Source organism: Mus caroli, unplaced genomic scaffold (genome assembly GCF_978045245.1).
Source record: "Mus caroli unplaced genomic scaffold, Mus_caroli_1 scaffold_3, whole genome shotgun sequence".
Taxonomy (NCBI): Eukaryota; Metazoa; Chordata; class Mammalia; order Rodentia; family Muridae; genus Mus; species Mus caroli.
In genome coordinates this window covers 68,732,285-68,751,033 of record NW_028227258.1, presented here as the reverse complement: position 1 = coordinate 68,751,033, position 18,749 = coordinate 68,732,285, and the positions used below count along the sequence as shown (strand labels likewise).

At 55.7% G+C, this 18,749-nt stretch overlaps 1 protein-coding gene across 1 annotated transcript in view; it reads left to right on the top strand.

The window, feature by feature from the left end:
* The window catches only part of Hrnr (hornerin), a 69,570-nt gene that overhangs the window by 3,155 nt on the left and 47,666 nt on the right, over positions 1-18,749 (top strand). Inside the window, exon 2 of the mRNA XM_085836055.1 lies at positions 125-11,566. Within this exon, the coding sequence (XP_085692181.1) occupies positions 125-11,566 (11,442 nt within the window). The remainder of the gene's footprint in view (positions 1-124; positions 11,567-18,749) is intronic.

The window sequence follows — 18,749 nt, the reverse complement described above, 5'->3', positions numbered from 1 at the left end:
TACTACAAAAAAAAAAAAAAACCCTAAGTGAACAGGTTCTAAGATATCATAAATGTGTATTGCATTTGAATGGTAAAACTAAAATTAGTTGTAATGGAAAAATACTTTTCTTAACTTCTTACAGAATCCAGATGACCAAGACATTGCTGAAGTCTTCATGCAAATGCTAGATGTGGACCACGATGACAAACTAGATTTCGCTGAGTATTTACTACTGGTGCTAAAGTTGGCAAAAGCATATTATGATGCTTCCAAGAAAGAAAGATTCCAAACACATGAATCAAATAGGAGAAGTAAAAATTATTATAAAGGACTAGAAGAGGAGGAAGAGGAAGGAGAAGAACAGAGTCTTAGACGGAGGCATGGTGGAACTGATGGAAAGAGAAAAAGTGACAGAACCCCAAGCCCAGGAGGAAGAGGAGGTAAAAGGCAAGAATCAAAATGTAGAAACGAGGGAAGAGATAAACAAAAGAGAGAAACAGAAAAACACAGACACCAACAAGACTCAAATAGAAAGCACAGGCATGGTTCTGGTTCCACAGAAAGAAAGGACAACAGAAATAGGAGACACAGACAGTCAAAAGAAAGAAATTATGCTGAAATCTATGACAATGGAAACTACAATGAAGACTGGGAGGCAAGTTACAACAACTGTTACTACAAAACAGAGAATGCTACATTAGATGAAAGAGAAAAAAACAGAAGATCCAGACCAGACTACCAGAAGGAACCCCAGTCCTCCCATGGTCAGGCAGACAACAGTGACTATGAAGGAGGCAGGCAGCAATCCCACTCAAGATCATCTCCACTCAGTGCTGGCCAGAGTAGATCTAGTGCAGGCGAAGCCAACTCTCCCAGGGTCAGCGCAAGATCAGGCTCAGGAGAAAGAGGACAGTCCCCCGACGGCTCCGGCCGCAGCTCATCCAGGAGGGACAGACCCCGGCAGCCCAGCCCCAGCCAGTCCAGTGACAGCCAAGTCCATTCTGGAGCCCAGGTCGAAGCCCGGCGCGGGCAGTCCTCATCTGCCAACAGGAGGGCCGGATCCAGCTCCGGCTCAGGGGTCCAGGGGGCCTCTGCAGGTGGAGTGGCAGCTGACGCCTCCAGGCGTTCTGGGGTGCGTCAAGGCCAGGCATCTGCCCAGGGTCGCGCAGGGTCACAAGGCCAAGCACAGGGCCGCGACGGCTCATCAGCTGACAGGCGCGGGCATCGAGGGGTCAGCGAGAGTCAGGCCAGCGACAGCGAGGGCCACTCCAACGTCTCAGAAGGCCAGGCAGTAGGAGCTCACAGTGAGGTTGGAGCCAGCCACAGGCACGAGCAGCGGTCCTCCCGAGGCCAGCACGGCTCCGGATACTACTATGAGCAAGGACACAGCGAGGAGGAATCCGATTCCCAGCACCAGCATGGCCACCAGCAGGTACAGCAACGCGGGCACCAGCACCACCAGCAGCGTGAGCACGAAGAGCCCGAGTCTGGCCACAGGCAGCAGCAGTCCAGTGGCAGAGGACACCAGGGAGTCCACCGGGAACAGGGAAGGGACAGCGCCAGGTCCCGGGGCTCTAACCAAGGGCACAGCTCCTCTCGCCACCAGGCCGACTCTCCCAGGGTCAGCGCAAGATCAGGCTCAGGAGGAAGAGGACAGTCCCCCGACGGCTCCGGCCGCAGCTCATCCAGGAGGGACAGACCCCGCCAGCCCAGCCCCAGCCAGTCCAGTGACAGCCAAGTCCATTCTGGAGCCCAGGTCGAAGCCCGGCGCGGGCAGTCCTCATCTGCCAACAGGAGGGCCGGATCCAGCTCCGGCTCAGGGGTCCAGGGGGCCTCTGCAGGTGGAGTGGCAGCTGACGCCTCCAGGCGTTCTGGGGTGCGTCAAGGCCAGGCATCTGCCCAGGGTCGCGCAGGGTCACAAGGCCAAGCACAGGGCCGCGTCGGCTCATCAGCTGACAGGCGCGGGCATCGAGAGGTCAGCGAGAGTCAGGCCAGCGACAGCGAGGGCCACTCCGACGTCTCAGAAGGCCAGGCAGTAGGAGCTCACAGTGAGGTTGGAGCCAGCCACAGGCACGAGCAGCGGTCCTCCCGAGGCCAGCACGGCTCTGGATTCTACCCCGTGTACTACTACTATGAGCAAGGACACAGCGAGGAGGAATCCGATTCCCAGCACCAGCATGGCCACCAGCAGGTACAGCAACGCGGGCACCAGCACCACCAGCAGCGTGAGCACGAAGAGCCCGAGTCTGGCCACAGGCAGCAGCAGTCCAGTGGCAGAGGACACCAGGGAGTCCACCGGGAACAGGGAAGGGACAGCGCCAGGTCCCGGGGCTCTAACCAAGGGCACAGCTCCTCTCGCCACCAGGCCGACTCTCCCAGGGTCAGCGCAAGATCAGGCTCAGGAGGAAGAGGACAGTCCCCCGACGGCTCCGGCCGCAGCTCATCCAGGAGGGACAGACCCCGCCAGCCCAGCCCCAGCCAGTCCAGTGACAGCCAAGTCCATTCTGGAGCCCAGGTCGAAGCCCGGCGCGGGCAGTCCTCATCTGCCAACAGGAGGGCCGGATCCAGCTCCGGCTCAGGGGTCCAGGGGGCCTCTGCAGGTGGAGTGGCAGCTGACGCCTCCAGGCGTTCTGGGGTGCGTCAAGGCCAGGCATCTGCCCAGGGTCGCGCAGGGTCACAAGGCCAAGCACAGGGCCGCGTCGGCTCATCAGCTGACAGGCGCGGGCATCGAGGGGTCAGCGAGAGTCAGGCCAGCGACAGCGAGGGCCACTCCGACGTCTCAGAAGGCCAGGCAGTAGGAGCTCACAGTGAGGTTGGAGCCAGCCAAAGGCACGAGCAGCGGTCCTCCCGAGGCCAGCACGGCTCTGGATTCTACCCCGTGTACTTCTACTATGAGCAAGGACACAGCGAGGAGGAATCCGATTCCCAGCACCAGCATGGCCACCAGCAGGTACAGCAACGCGGGCACCAGCACCACCAGCAGCGTGAGCACGAAGAGCCCGAGTCTGGCCACAGGCAGCAGCAGTCCAGTGGCAGAGGACACCAGGGAGTCCACCGGGAACAGGGAAGGGACAGCGCCAGGTCCCGGGGCTCTAACCAAGGGCACAGCTCCTCTCGCCACCAGGCCGACTCTCCCAGGGTCAGCGCAAGATCAGGCTCAGGAGGAAGAGGACAGTCCCCCGACGGCTCCGGCCGCAGCTCATCCAGGAGGGACAGACCCCGCCAGCCCAGCCCCAGCCAGTCCAGTGACAGCCAAGTCCATTCTGGAGCCCAGGTCGAAGCCCGGCGCGGGCAGTCCTCATCTGCCAACAGGAGGGCCGGATCCAGCTCCGGCTCAGGGGTCCAGGGGGCCTCTGCAGGTGGAGTGGCAGCTGACGCCTCCAGGCGTTCTGGGGTGCGTCAAGGCCAGGCATCTGCCCAGGGTCGCGCAGGGTCACAAGGCCAAGCACAGGGCCGCGTCGGCTCATCAGCTGACAGGCGCGGGCATCGAGGGGTCAGCGAGAGTCAGGCCAGCGACAGCGAGGGCCACTCCGACGTCTCAGAAGGCCAGGCAGTAGGAGCTCACAGTGAGGTTGGAGCCAGCCACAGGCACGAGCAGCGGTCCTCCCGAGGCCAGCACGGCTTCGGATACTACTATGAGCAAGGACACAGCGAGGAGGAATCCGATTCCCAGCACCAGCATGGCCACCAGCAGGTACAGCAACGCGGGCACCAGCACCACCAGCAGCGTGAGCACGAAGAGCCCGAGTCTGGCCACAGGCAGCAGCAGTCCAGTGGCAGAGGACACCAGGGAGTCCACCGGGAACAGGGAAGGGACAGCGCCAGGTCCCGGGGCTCTAACCAAGGGCACAGCTCCTCTCGCCACCAGGCCGACTCTCCCAGGGTCAGCGCAAGATCAGGCTCAGGAGGAAGAGGACAGTCCCCCGACGGCTCCGGCCGCAGCTCATCCAGGAGGGACAGACCCCGCCAGCCCAGCCCCAGCCAGTCCAGTGACAGCCAAGTCCATTCTGGAGCCCAGGTCGAAGCCCGGCGCGGGCAGTCCTCATCTGCCAACAGGAGGGCCGGATCCAGCTCCGGCTCAGGGGTCCAGGGGGCCTCTGCAGGTGGAGTGGCAGCTGACGCCTCCAGGCGTTCTGGGGTGCGTCAAGGCCAGGCATCTGCCCAGGGTCGCGCAGGGTCACAAGGCCAAGCACAGGGCCGCGTCGGCTCATCAGCTGACAGGCGCGGGCATCGAGAGGTCAGCGAGAGTCAGGCCAGCGACAGCGAGGGCCACTCCGACGTCTCAGAAGGCCAGGCAGTAGGAGCTCACAGTGAGGTTGGAGCCAGCCACAGGCACGAGCAGCGGTCCTCCCGAGGCCAGCACGGCTCTGGATTCTACCCCGTGTACTACTACTATGAGCAAGGACACAGCGAGGAGGAATCCGATTCCCAGCACCAGCATGGCCACCAGCAGGTACAGCAACGCGGGCACCAGCACCACCAGCAGCGTGAGCACGAAGAGCCCGAGTCTGGCCACAGGCAGCAGCAGTCCAGTGGCAGAGGACACCAGAGAGTCCACCGGGAACAGGGAAGGGACAGCGCCAGGTCCCGGGGCTCTAACCAAGGGCACAGCTCCTCTCGCCACCAGGCCGACTCTCCCAGGGTCAGCGCAAGATCAGGCTCAGGAGGAAGAGGACAGTCCCCCGACGGCTCCGGCCGCAGCTCATCCAGGAGGGACAGACCCCGCCAGCCCAGCCCCAGCCAGTCCAGTGACAGCCAAGTCCATTCTGGAGCCCAGGTCGAAGCCCGGCGCGGGCAGTCCTCATCTGCCAACAGGAGGGCCGGATCCAGCTCCGGCTCAGGGGTCCAGGGGGCCTCTGCAGGTGGAGTGGCAGCTGACGCCTCCAGGCGTTCTGGGGTGCGTCAAGGCCAGGCATCTGCCCAGGGTCGCGCAGGGTCACAAGGCCAAGCACAGGGCCGCGTCGGCTCATCAGCTGACAGGCGCGGGCATCGAGGGGTCAGCGAGAGTCAGGCCAGCGACAGCGAGGGCCACTCCGACGTCTCAGAAGGCCAGGCAGTAGGAGCTCACAGTGAGGTTGGAGCCAGCCAAAGGCACGAGCAGCGGTCCTCCCGAGGCCAGCACGGCTCTGGATTCTACCCCGTGTACTTCTACTATGAGCAAGGACACAGCGAGGAGGAATCCGATTCCCAGCACCAGCATGGCCACCAGCAGGTACAGCAACGCGGGCACCAGCACCACCAGCAGCGTGAGCACGAAGAGCCCGAGTCTGGCCACAGGCAGCAGCAGTCCAGTGGCAGAGGACACCAGGGAGTCCACCGGGAACAGGGAAGGGACAGCGCCAGGTCCCGGGGCTCTAACCAAGGGCACAGCTCCTCTCGCCACCAGGCCGACTCTCCCAGGGTCAGCGCAAGATCAGGCTCAGGAGGAAGAGGACAGTCCCCCGACGGCTCCGGCCGCAGCTCATCCAGGAGGGACAGACCCCGCCAGCCCAGCCCCAGCCAGTCCAGTGACAGCCAAGTCCATTCTGGAGCCCAGGTCGAAGCCCGGCGCGGGCAGTCCTCATCTGCCAACAGGAGGGCCGGATCCAGCTCCGGCTCAGGGGTCCAGGGGGCCTCTGCAGGTGGAGTGGCAGCTGACGCCTCCAGGCGTTCTGGGGTGCGTCAAGGCCAGGCATCTGCCCAGGGTCGCGCAGGGTCACAAGGCCAAGCACAGGGCCGCGTCGGCTCATCAGCTGACAGGCGCGGGCATCGAGGGGTCAGCGAGAGTCAGGCCAGCGACAGCGAGGGCCACTCCGACGTCTCAGAAGGCCAGGCAGTAGGAGCTCACAGTGAGGTTGGAGCCAGCCACAGGCACGAGCAGCGGTCCTCCCGAGGCCAGCATGGCTCCGGATACTACTATGAGCAAGGACAAAGCGAGGAGGAATCCGATTCCCAGCACCAGCATGGCCACCAGCAGGTACAGCAACGCGGGCACCAGCACCACCAGCAGCGTGAGCACGAAGAGCCCGAGTCTGGCCACAGGCAGCAGCAGTCCAGTGGCAGAGGACACCAGGGAGTCCACCGGGAACAGGGAAGGGACAGCGCCAGGTCCCGGGGCTCTAACCAAGGGCACAGCTCCTCTCGCCACCAGGCCGACTCTCCCAGGGTCAGCGCAAGATCAGGCTCAGGAGGAAGAGGACAGTCCCCCGACGGCTCCGGCCGCAGCTCATCCAGGAGGGACAGACCCCGCCAGCCCAGCCTCAGCCAGTCCAGTGACAGCCAAGTCCATTCTGGAGCCCAGGTCGAAGCCCGGCGCGGGCAGTCCTCATCTGCCAACAGGAGGGCCGGATCCAGCTCCGGCTCAGGGGTCCAGGGGGCCTCTGCAGGTGGAGTGGCAGCTGACGCCTCCAGGCGTTCTGGGGTGCGTCAAGGCCAGGCATCTGCCCAGGGTCGCGCAGGGTCACAAGGCCAAGCACAGGGCCGCGTCGGCTCATCAGCTGACAGGCGCGGGCATCGAGGGGTCAGCGAGAGTCAGGCCAGCGACAGCGAGGGCCACTCCGACGTCTCAGAAGGCCAGGCAGTAGGAGCTCACAGTGAGGTTGGAGCCAGCCACAGGCACGAGCAGCGGTCCTCCCGAGGCCAGCACGGCTCCGGATACTACTATGAGCAAGGACACAGCGAGGAGGAATCCGATTCCCAGCACCAGCATGGCCACCAGCAGGTACAGCAACGCGGGCACCAGCACCACCAGCAGCGTGAGCACGAAGAGCCCGAGTCTGGCCACAGGCAGCAGCAGTCCAGTGGCAGAGGACACCAGGGAGTCCACCGGGAACAGGGAAGGGACAGCGCCAGGTCCCGGGGCTCTAACCAAGGGCACAGCTCCTCTCGCCACCAGGCCGACTCTCCCAGGGTCAGCGCAAGATCAGGCTCAGGAGGAAGAGGACAGTCCCCCGACGGCTCCGGCCGCAGCTCATCCAGGAGGGACAGACCCCGCCAGCCCAGCCCCAGCCAGTCCAGTGACAGCCAAGTCCATTCTGGAGCCCAGGTCGAAGCCCGGCGCGGGCAGTCCTCATCTGCCAACAGGAGGGCCGGATCCAGCTCCGGCTCAGGGGTCCAGGGGGCCTCTGCAGGTGGAGTGGCAGCTGACGCCTCCAGGCGTTCTGGGGTGCGTCAAGGCCAGGCATCTGCCCAGGGTCGCGCAGGGTCACAAGGCCAAGCACAGGGCCGCGTCGGCTCATCAGCTGACAGGCGCGGGCATCGAGGGGTCAGCGAGAGTCAGGCCAGCGACAGCGAGGGCCACTCCGACGTCTCAGAAGGCCAGGCAGTAGGAGCTCACAGTGAGGTTGGAGCCAGCCACAGGCACGAGCAGCGGTCCTCCCGAGGCCAGCATGGCTCCGGATACTACTATGAGCAAGGACACAGCGAGGAGGAATCCGATTCCCAGCACCAGCATGGCCACCAGCAGGTACAGCAACGCGGGCACCAGCACCACCAGCAGCGTGAGCACGAAGAGCCCGAGTCTGGCCACAGGCAGCAGCAGTCCAGTGGCAGAGGACACCAGGGAGTCCACCGGGAACAGGGAAGGGACAGCGCCAGGTCCCGGGGCTCTAACCAAGGGCACAGCTCCTCTCGCCACCAGGCCGACTCTCCCAGGGTCAGCGCAAGATCAGGCTCAGGAGGAAGAGGACAGTCCCCCGACGGCTCCGGCCGCAGCTCATCCAGGAGGGACAGACCCCGCCAGCCCAGCCCCAGCCAGTCCAGTGACAGCCAAGTCCATTCTGGAGCCCAGGTCGAAGCCCGGCGCGGGCAGTCCTCATCTGCCAACAGGAGGGCCGGATCCAGCTCCGGCTCAGGGGTCCAGGGGGCCTCTGCAGGTGGAGTGGCAGCTGACGCCTCCAGGCGTTCTGGGGTGCGTCAAGGCCAGGCATCTGCCCAGGGTCGCGCAGGGTCACAAGGCCAAGCACAGGGCCGCGTCGGCTCATCAGCTGACAGGCGCGGGCATCGAGGGGTCAGCGAGAGTCAGGCCAGCGACAGCGAGGGCCACTCCGACGTCTCAGAAGGCCAGGCAGTAGGAGCTCACAGTGAGGTTGGAGCCAGCCACAGGCACGAGCAGCGGTCCTCCCGAGGCCAGCATGGCTCCGGATACTACTATGAGCAAGGACACAGCGAGGAGGAATCCGATTCCCAGCACCAGCATGGCCACCAGCAGGTACAGCAACGCGGGCACCAGCACCACCAGCAGCGTGAGCACGAAGAGCCCGAGTCTGGCCACAGGCAGCAGCAGTCCAGTGGCAGAGGACACCAGGGAGTCCACCGGGAACAGGGAAGGGACAGCGCCAGGTCCCGGGGCTCTAACCAAGGGCACAGCTCCTCTCGCCACCAGGCCGACTCTCCCAGGGTCAGCGCAAGATCAGGCTCAGGAGGAAGAGGACAGTCCCCCGACGGCTCCGGCCGCAGCTCATCCAGGAGGGACAGACCCCGCCAGCCCAGCCCCAGCCAGTCCAGTGACAGCCAAGTCCATTCTGGAGCCCAGGTCGAAGCCCGGCGCGGGCAGTCCTCATCTGCCAACAGGAGGGCCGGATCCAGCTCCGGCTCAGGGGTCCAGGGGGCCTCTGCAGGTGGAGTGGCAGCTGACGCCTCCAGGCGTTCTGGGGTGCGTCAAGGCCAGGCATCTGCCCAGGGTCGCGCAGGGTCACAAGGCCAAGCACAGGGCCGCGTCGGCTCATCAGCTGACAGGCGCGGGCATCGAGGGGTCAGCGAGAGTCAGGCCAGCGACAGCGAGGGCCACTCCGACGTCTCAGAAGGCCAGGCAGTAGGAGCTCACAGTGAGGTTGGAGCCAGCCACAGGCACGAGCAGCGGTCCTCCCGAGGCCAGCACGGCTCCGGATACTACTATGAGCAAGGACACAGCGAGGAGGAATCCGATTCCCAGCACCAGCATGGCCACCAGCAGGTACAGCAACGCGGGCACCAGCACCACCAGCAGCGTGAGCACGAAGAGCCCGAGTCTGGCCACAGGCAGCAGCAGTCCAGTGGCAGAGGACACCAGGGAGTCCACCGGGAACAGGGAAGGGACAGCGCCAGGTCCCGGGGCTCTAACCAAGGGCACAGCTCCTCTCGCCACCAGGCCGACTCTCCCAGGGTCAGCGCAAGATCAGGCTCAGGAGGAAGAGGACAGTCCCCCGACGGCTCCGGCCGCAGCTCATCCAGGAGGGACAGACCCCGCCAGCCCAGCCCCAGCCAGTCCAGTGACAGCCAAGTCCATTCTGGAGCCCAGGTCGAAGCCCGGCGCGGGCAGTCCTCATCTGCCAACAGGAGGGCCGGATCCAGCTCCGGCTCAGGGGTCCAGGGGGCCTCTGCAGGTGGAGTGGCAGCTGACGCCTCCAGGCGTTCTGGGGTGCGTCAAGGCCAGGCATCTGCCCAGGGTCGCGCAGGGTCACAAGGCCAAGCACAGGGCCGCGTCGGCTCATCAGCTGACAGGCGCGGGCATCGAGGGGTCAGCGAGAGTCAGGCCAGCGACAGCGAGGGCCACTCCGACGTCTCAGAAGACCAGGCAGTAGGAGCTCACAGTGAGGTTGGAGCCAGCCACAGGCACGAGCAGCGGTCCTCCCGAGGCCAGCATGGCTCCGGATACTACTATGAGCAAGGACACAGCGAGGAGGAATCCGATTCCCAGCACCAGCATGGCCACCAGCAGGTACAGCAACGCGGGCACCAGCACCACCAGCAGCGTGAGCACGAAGAGCCCGAGTCTGGCCACAGGCAGCAGCAGTCCAGTGGCAGAGGACACCAGGGAGTCCACCGGGAACAGGGAAGGGACAGCGCCAGGTCCCGGGGCTCTAACCAAGGGCACAGCTCCTCTCGCCACCAGGCCGACTCTCCCAGGGTCAGCGCAAGATCAGGCTCAGGAGGAAGAGGACAGTCCCCCGACGGCTCCGGCCGCAGCTCATCCAGGAGGGACAGACCCCGCCAGCCCAGCCCCAGCCAGTCCAGTGACAGCCAAGTCCATTCTGGAGCCCAGGTCGAAGCCCGGCGCGGGCAGTCCTCATCTGCCAACAGGAGGGCCGGATCCAGCTCCGGCTCAGGGGTCCAGGGGGCCTCTGCAGGTGGAGTGGCAGCTGACGCCTCCAGGCGTTCTGGGGTGCGTCAAGGCCAGGCATCTGCCCAGGGTCGCGCAGGGTCACAAGGCCAAGCACAGGGCCGCGTAGGCTCATCAGCTGACAGGCGCGGGCATCGAGGGGTCAGCGAGAGTCAGGCCAGCGACAGCGAGGGCCACTCCGACGTCTCAGAAGGCCAGGCAGTAGGAGCTCACAGTGAGGTTGGAGCCAGCCACAGGCACGAGCAGCGGTCCTCCCGAGGCCAGCACGGCTCTGGATTCTACCCCGTGTACTACTACTATGAGCAAGGACACAGCGAGGAGGAATCCGATTCCCAGCACCAGCATGGCCACCAGCAGGTACAGCAACGCGGGCACCAGCACCACCAGCAGCGTGAGCACGAAGAGCCCGAGTCTGGCCACAGGCAGCAGCAGTCCAGTGGCAGAGGACACCAGGGAGTCCACCGGGAACAGGGAAGGGACAGCGCCAGGTCCCGGGGCTCTAACCAAGGGCACAGCTCCTCTCGCCACCAGGCCGACTCTCCCAGGGTCAGCGCAAGATCAGGCTCAGGAGGAAGAGGACAGTCCCCCGACGGCTCCGGCCGCAGCTCATCCAGGAGGGATAGACCCCGGCAGCCCAGCCCCAGCCAGTCCAGTGACAGCCAAGTCCATTCTGGAGCCCAGGTCGAAGCCCGGCGCGGGCAGTCCTCATCTGCCAACAGGAGGGCCGGATCCAGCTCCGGCTCAGGGGTCCAGGGGGCCTCTGCAGGTGGAGTGGCAGCTGACGCCTCCAGGCGTTCTGGGGTGCGTCAAGGCCAGGCATCTGCCCAGGGTCGCGCAGGGTCACAAGGCCAAGCACAGGGCCGTGTCGGCTCATCAGCTGACAGGCGCGGGCATCGAGGGGTCAGCGAGAGTCAGGCCAGCGACAGCGAGGGCCACTCCGACGTCTCAGAAGGCCAGGCAGTAGGAGCTCACAGTGAGGTTGGAGCCAGCCACAGGCACGAGCAGCGGTCCTCCCGAGGCCAGCACGGCTCCGGATACTACTATGAGCAAGGACACAGCGAGGAGGAATCCGATTCCCAGCACCAGCATGGCCACCAGCAGGTACAGCAACGCGGGCACCAGCACCACCAGCAGCGTGAGCACGAAGAGCCCGAGTCTGGCCACAGGCAGCAGCAGTCCAGTGGCAGAGGACACCAGGGAGTCCACCGGGAACAGGGAAGGGACAGCGCCAGGTCCCGGGGCTCTAACCAAGGGCACAGCTCCTCTCGCCACCAGGCCGAATCTCCCAGGGTCAGCGCAAGATCAGGCTCAGGAGAAAGAGGACAGTCCCCCGACGGCTCCGGCCGCAGCTCATCCAGGAGGGACAGACCCCGGCAGCCCAGCCCCAGCCAGTCCAGTGACAGCCAAGTCCATTCTGAAGCCCAGGTCGAAGCCCGGCGCGGGCAGTCCTCATCTGCCAACAGGAGGGCCGGATCCAGCTCCGGTTCAGGGGTCCAGGGTGCATCAGTCAGTGGTCATGGAGGATATGATTCCATAGTTACAGCAAAGCACCTTGGTTTTAGTCAATCACACAACTCTTATTATTATTATTAGTGAAAAGCACTTTGCAACAGAAAAATGCTTAAATGCATGTCCAGGTATATCCTTTCTTCCTTTTAGTTTTTGGTTATTTGTTCCTTTTTTTTGCAAGTTAACATAGGTTTTTCCATTTGGGTGATAGTTCCTTTTTATTCTAAGAATATTTTGAAGATTTAATCAGAATTTGCATAACATTAATTTACTTAAGACCAAGATTCAAAATTTCAACATATGTATTTTGAGTAAAATACTTATCTTTAAAATGTTATATCGTGATCCACTGAAAACTAGACAATAATTTCACCAAAATGTTTAAAAATGCCCAAAAATTATATTGAGAGTTTGGAGGGTGCCATCCTGTTCCTGCAATAGGATTGACTTCTCCATGTGTACCCCTTGGACTTTCTAGGATCTGTCCCTTTTTCAGCAATCAGTGAAATCACATTGGACATAACAAATTCAACACAGTAAACTGTATAATAATTGACAATAAACAATTGGCCATCTAGTACTGTTTTCCTGTCATGGTTTTTGTTTAAAATTTGAAGACTTCTTTTTGTGTTTGAGAACTGAATCTTTCAATGTTGACCGAATTGCTAGGTGACAATACAGTCCTGTCAACTTGGAAATTATTAATGATAGGTTTAATCATATACCCATATATTTCTCCAATGACATCACTGTTCCAAAGTATCACATTATGAAGCTAAAGAGCTTTTGTATAAATAGAAATTAGCACTGTACTTTGATTTTATCCTTCAAAATATGAGACTTCATAGATTCATAGGCACACACCCTCAATTCAAAAGTGAGTTTATCACACAAATAGCATAACTCCCTGCAAGATAATAATCAGTTATCAATTGTAGCAGTAGTAGGCTAATCTGCCAAATGTCCCCAGTGGCAGGCTTGAATTACTCACTACCACCCCAATGCTCTGGATCCTTATATGAAAGACACACACACACACACACACACACACACAGAGAGAGAGAGAGAGAGAGAGAGAGAGAGAGAGAGAGAGAGAGAGAGAGAGACTTCTATTTTATTGTGCCTTAAACACAGCAATGCCTGAGCAACTCCTAAATTTCCATGTTGATAATGCCTTCCCTCCTATACTCCTGAATTATCACTTAGTAAAATCTATATTCCATCTTTGGTACCCTAGACCCAATTGGGGGTTCCTTGGGGCTGCTCTTCCCTGACTCTTCCATAATTGAAAACTTTCATCTGCAGTTCTCAAGCCTGATCCATCTGCCTCCCCAGCATGACAGTACTAAATCCTTCTTATGCCCTCCAGTCCAGTCCCTTGCCTGGAAAAACCTCTGTCCTACCTCTGTCTCTCTGCCCAACCTGCAGCTGTATTTACCAATTGGAACCAACTGGAGGCAGGGACCCACAGTGTCTTACTTCTCAAGTAATTTGGGGTGGGGGGACCAATTAACACAATACAAGCAATAACCAAATCCACATTTCCTCCTTTTTGTCCATTAAAAAGGCCTTTTCTCTCAAATATACATTAAAGATAGTTATAACAGTTATGTAAATATAAGATATGATATACACTAATAATGTTCTCTCCATCATTTTTGTGAATTTAGGTACATTACTCTAACATTACTCTGATCAATAACATCTATCCTAACTTAAAGAGTTTACAATTCTATATCTGAATTAGGTTCTGATTTTAACTTGCATTATCATGTGAAAACCATCCTTTCAAATCTACATCATCTTCTTCAATGCTAAACAACTTGTTTGTTTATGAGACTATAACTAGTCTTCAACCTCGCCAGAGATCTGAGAATGAATTAAATATTACCCAAATACATAGGATTCACAAAAATATTGCTTCTAAAACTTAACCAATTTGCAGAGACAGCTAGCTACCTGGATATGTCCTCTTGAGTCCATCAAGTAAACACGAAATGTATAAGCTATTTCCAACATTACATGTCTCGTATGGGGAGCAGATCTAGAGCAAGAGTGGATCAAGAAGGCATTGCCCAACCCCCAAAAAGCTCATCCTGAGACTGGCAGAAGTAGTACTGCTTCTTTTCTGCTCCAGCCAGCATGTAGCGTGATGGCCAGGTTACATACAGGTTAAAAATTCTCTTTCCTTATAGGATCATGTCCAGCAGCCTCTGGATTTCTTCCTTATGCAAATAAGGCATTCCCAGCACCTCAGCCCTGATCAATGATGTTCACTCACCTCATAGCCCCTACTCACCCCCAAAGTGTGGGATGTAAAACCATGCCAGGAAGTTTGGTAAGGTAGATTAGGTTGAGACCCACAGATTCTATGTGCACACACCTGAGGCTTAGGTGATTCCCAGCTCCCTACCAGACTCCTCACATGAAACACTTGCCATGCTTCTCACATAAAAGAAACATGTCCTATGGTCACGCAGGCCCAAAACAGAGTTCAACCTGCTAATGAGGTACCTAGAGGCCCAGAGGGCTTAGCCGATAAACTTCTCTTCCCAGACATTCCTCCCTGCAAAGGGTATTTAATCTCAGGCCCACCCTGAGAAGTGGGGTATGATCCATTATGCATCCATTTTCCACCGTGAACAACCAATAAGCTGTTTGGAACCATGAGGAACCTGGGGAAGGCCTTTGTCTACAGAGCCGAAGCTTTATGCTCCTGTAGAAGGCCTCTCTGTGTTCCTAGCCACAACAGCCACCAAGTCTGCCTCTCTCAAACCAAGGACAATCACCTCATGACACAAGCTGGAGCTCCCCTTTTCCCCTGGCCCCAGGCTAGACACTGTCACCAGCCCAGACACTGTCCCCAGCCCAGAGGCTCTGGATTCGGTTCTCTGATCTTCTGGGACTCCCAGTGGCACCTGGATGTCCAAAAGTCTGAGAACCCCAAGACCCTGACCTCATCGCAGACCTGGGGACCCCTGAACTGGCTCTAACTTTCCTACATCTCAGACTGTGTTTTACCACACTGAGAGTAGTGTTTCAGAGCTTCCAACAGCCCAACACCTGCCCCAACAGCAGTGTGGGATAGGCACAATCAAATTCCCCAGGTCCCACCTCCCTAAGAGGCCCGTGTCCAGTGTCAGAGGGGATGCAGATCCCCACCACCACCACAGTTAAATGAGTTACACAATGAGGCCAGTTTCCCAAGAAGCCTATTTCTCACAGCTTTCACTTTCATGACCCTCAGCTGTTCTCACCTTGCTTTTGCTCTCAGGCCCCTGACTGTGATTGCAGACAATGACACCATTGAGAGAAAAGAAGCAGAGTTGGTCCAGCAGTGTGTGGTTTGAAGAGACTGCCAGGATGCACAGAAGAAAGTAAAAAGATGAGAGCTTATCCCAGAGGAGACACTGATTGGTCACCCAGATCGTGCGTCTATGCTACTAGGGCAGGCAGCGTGTCTTTTCCTTCTCTGTCTTCCCGGTTTATCCCATAGCATTGAACTGAGAACTGAGAAGGATAAAGAGATAAATGAAACCGTCTGGCATTGGTAAAAGGTCTCTAACCATTGCCTGAACCTTGACAGCCCATTTGGGTGTTGAGGGTGGGGGGGACCCTATCTTTTCTCTTAAAAAAAAAAAAAACAGTTTCACAACAACCAGTTAAAAGCCATTTAGGAGAGCTGCCAGTTTTTCTGAAATTTGTGATCCAGCTTACATTTGGTGACTATGGGAAATCCCCCGTGGAGAAGTTGCACAGCCTCTAGGAAAGGTCCTCTGACCTTGGAGTTTCAAAACTTTCTCAAAAAAAAAAAAAAAAGGAAGGAAGGAAGGAAGGAAGGAAGGAAGGAAGGGGGGAAGAAAGACAGGAAGGAAGGAAGAGAAGGAAAACCAACCAAACCAAAAACCAAAAAGATCAAAAAAGGGATTCACAAAACAATAGCTTCCTCACTCTTGGTGGCCCTACCCAATCCATTCCCTACTTCCACTGCCTGGTTAGGTCAACTAGCAGTAAAGCACAAAAATCCCCCAAAGAGAGACCATTTTCTGGAAACTTTTTAGAAAAGGGTCTTTGAGGTAGCCACTCACACTTGGCAAATGGTGGTGGGAAGCAATGTCAAAGAAGCCAGGGAATAGGCATGCTGGCCCTTCTGTGAGGATGCTGCCACAGTCACCCAGAGCCTGAGGGAACAGGACAGGGCAGGTATATCACAGACCCTTTGTCCACTCCCATTCTGTCCTGGAGACAGCAAAGCATAGCTTTCCTCAGTGTCTTCCCATGGCTGGACTGCTGCCAGTCCCACTGCCACTGCTACCACAGACCACCAATGGTGACGCCTGAACCCTGATCCTAGTGAGGGAGCCGGAACCTCTTGGGGCCCGGGGGTGGGGGGGGAGATTCCCCTCTCCCTCCCCACTGTCCTTAAAGTGAGAAAGGCAGGGAAGAAAAAACTGGTTTGTTTTTAAACTCTGGTTCCTCTGAGTTACTTACAAAGTCCAACCTCCTCCTCACTCTTCCTCCACCAAAACTTGGAAGAGGCTTACGCTTACTCTTACTCTATTTTCAGAAATAAAATGAGCTTTAAAAAATCTGTGAGCCTGCAGCCAGACACCTCCTTCTTAAAAACATCATGTGGAAGGGTATGACTTTCAAATTCAAGCCCATCAGCTTTTCCACCCTTGCCATCTTCATTCCATCCCCTGAAATGCGCCTGATGGAGCAGCAGGGGCTGAATGGCCACAGGCAGGAGATGACACAGCTGGCCCAAACTTTCTGGCTTTTTTCCCCTAATAATGGAAATAACATAATGTTTAAAGTCACTTCATGGGAAATATTTTTCTTGTTTTTCCCTAATAGTGAAAATAACTCAATGCTAAGGGTCCCTCCATGAGAAATATTTTTGTTTGTTTGTTTGTTTGTTTGTTTTCCTCTGGTAGCAGGAAGAATTCATTATCAATAGTCCCTTCGTGGGAGAAAAAACTTAGGGTAAACTAAACTTAAGAAGGCACAGATCAAAAGATATCATTTGCAAACTCTTTCAAAACCTGCTGGGTGATATTAACTGGCTATAACCCCGTATTGGATTGGTTACTTCAGAGCTAAATAATTTATTTCAAACCTTATAAACTCATTTGGAATTAAATAATCCAAAAAAGAAAAAAAGAAAAAGAAAAAAAAGAAACAAGAAAATCACCAGCTGAGGGGGAAAAAGAAGAAAAGGAAAAAAAAAAAAAAGACCTCTGGTTCTGATTTTTAAAATTTGCTTATACAACAAAAAAGGAGGGATAAGGAGTCCCCAGATTAAATAATGCTTCACTAAATTTAATTTTTTTAAATGCTAATGAAACAGAAATAAAAGTTGCTGAAAGGCATTGAACTTTAAAAAAAAATGCTAACTTGAATTAGAATGTGTACCACAAGGTTTTTTTTTTTTTTTAAACATCAAAATAAAAACCAGGAAAGGTGTTAAAATGGGGCCAAGGCCCTTCTTAGAATTGGGAACAAAACACCCATGGAAGGAGTTACAGAGACAAAATTTGGAGCTGTGACGAAAGGATGGACCAACTAGTGATTGCCATATCCAGGAATCCATCCCATAATCAGCTTCCAAACGCTGACACCATTGCATACACTAGCAAGATTTTGCTGAAAGGACCCAGATATAGCTGTCTCTTGTGAGACTATGCCGGGGCCTAGCAAACACAGAAGTGTATGCTCACAGTCAGCTATTGGATCACAGGGCCTCGAATGGAGGAGCTAGAGAAAGTACCCAAGGAGCTGGGGGGGATCTGCAACCCTATAGGTGGAACAACAATATGAACTAACCAGTACCCCCCTGAGCTAGTGTCTCTAGCTGCATATGTATCAAAAGATGGCCTAGTCGGCCATCACTGGAAAGAGAGGCCCATTGGACTTGCAAACTTTATATGCCCCAGTACAGGGGTACGCCAGGGCCAAAAAGGGGGAGTGGGGAGGGTGGGTATGGGGGACTTTTGGGATAGCATTGGAAATGTAAATGAGGAAAATACCTAATTAAAAAAATTTTAAAAATAAGTAAAAAATAAAAACTTTAAAAATAAATAAATAAAATGGGGCCAAGGAAGTTATACTTATGTTTCTATAGGAGATTAAAAGTTACAGATAATATCAATACTGGAGTGATGTTTTTATGCACTCTAAGATCATCTCTGAATGATACAAATGCTGATTTCTTGCTGGGGACAGCATACCATGACAGGGACTGCCTGCAGTAGGCTGAGATGGACGTATCTCAGAAGCTCTTGGCAGCTCTTTGTAAAAAAGGATGGTAACTGGAACCCTGAGAAGAAGGAGACACATAAGGCCAGGATGGAGAATCTCAGTAGCCCACAGCAGCTCTTCATAAGAAAGAAAAAGGAAAAAAGGAAAAAAAAGTATACCCATTTAGCCCTAGACAATGGCTGTACAGATTTCATTTGTGAGTGACTGCTTTTCAATTGGTCTTGGTGTGCATAATTATTCTATTATATCTGTGACTTTCTTACTCTCCTTCTGCTCTGGTAAATTCTGTGAAGCTAGATGTACCTTGATGTAATAATTCTTAAACAATCAAAAATTGAGGCATAGGGCCACAGCACAGCACAGTCCTCATGGCCCAGGTGCATATTGTGAGCTCTCATCTTGGAAACAATGTAATAACTAAACAATGGTAGTTTGGGATTAATATTTGGCTTGCAAAGAAAGTTTGAAGAAATTATGAAAATGAAACAGAGCCAATATTGGGACCCTGAAAAAGGAAAAAGCTATTGAAGTTATGAAATAAGTTTTGTGTAACATTTGAGAGTGGTTCCTGGTCTCCTTTGGAAATTTATATAAGAAAATAAAGCATACATAGAATTATATACTAGTAAAACTAAGTTAAAACACTGGGACTCTTAGGAGAGTCACTGTGTGCAATGTGCAGAAGCAGAAAGCTGAGTTAAGGGTTAATTTGATTTTTTTCTGGCCACTGCCTGGCAGCTTTGCCCACGTCATTTATCATTAGAGCTTCACAACAAAATGCATATAGCTGACCTTGTAGCTCTGAGCTCTGAAGTATAAGTCAAAAGTTAAAGTTTAAATAATTATACATTTGCAATTATTATTTTGGCCACAGGTCTGGAAATAGGGGACGCTTGAAACTTTGGGGAACAATTATAAT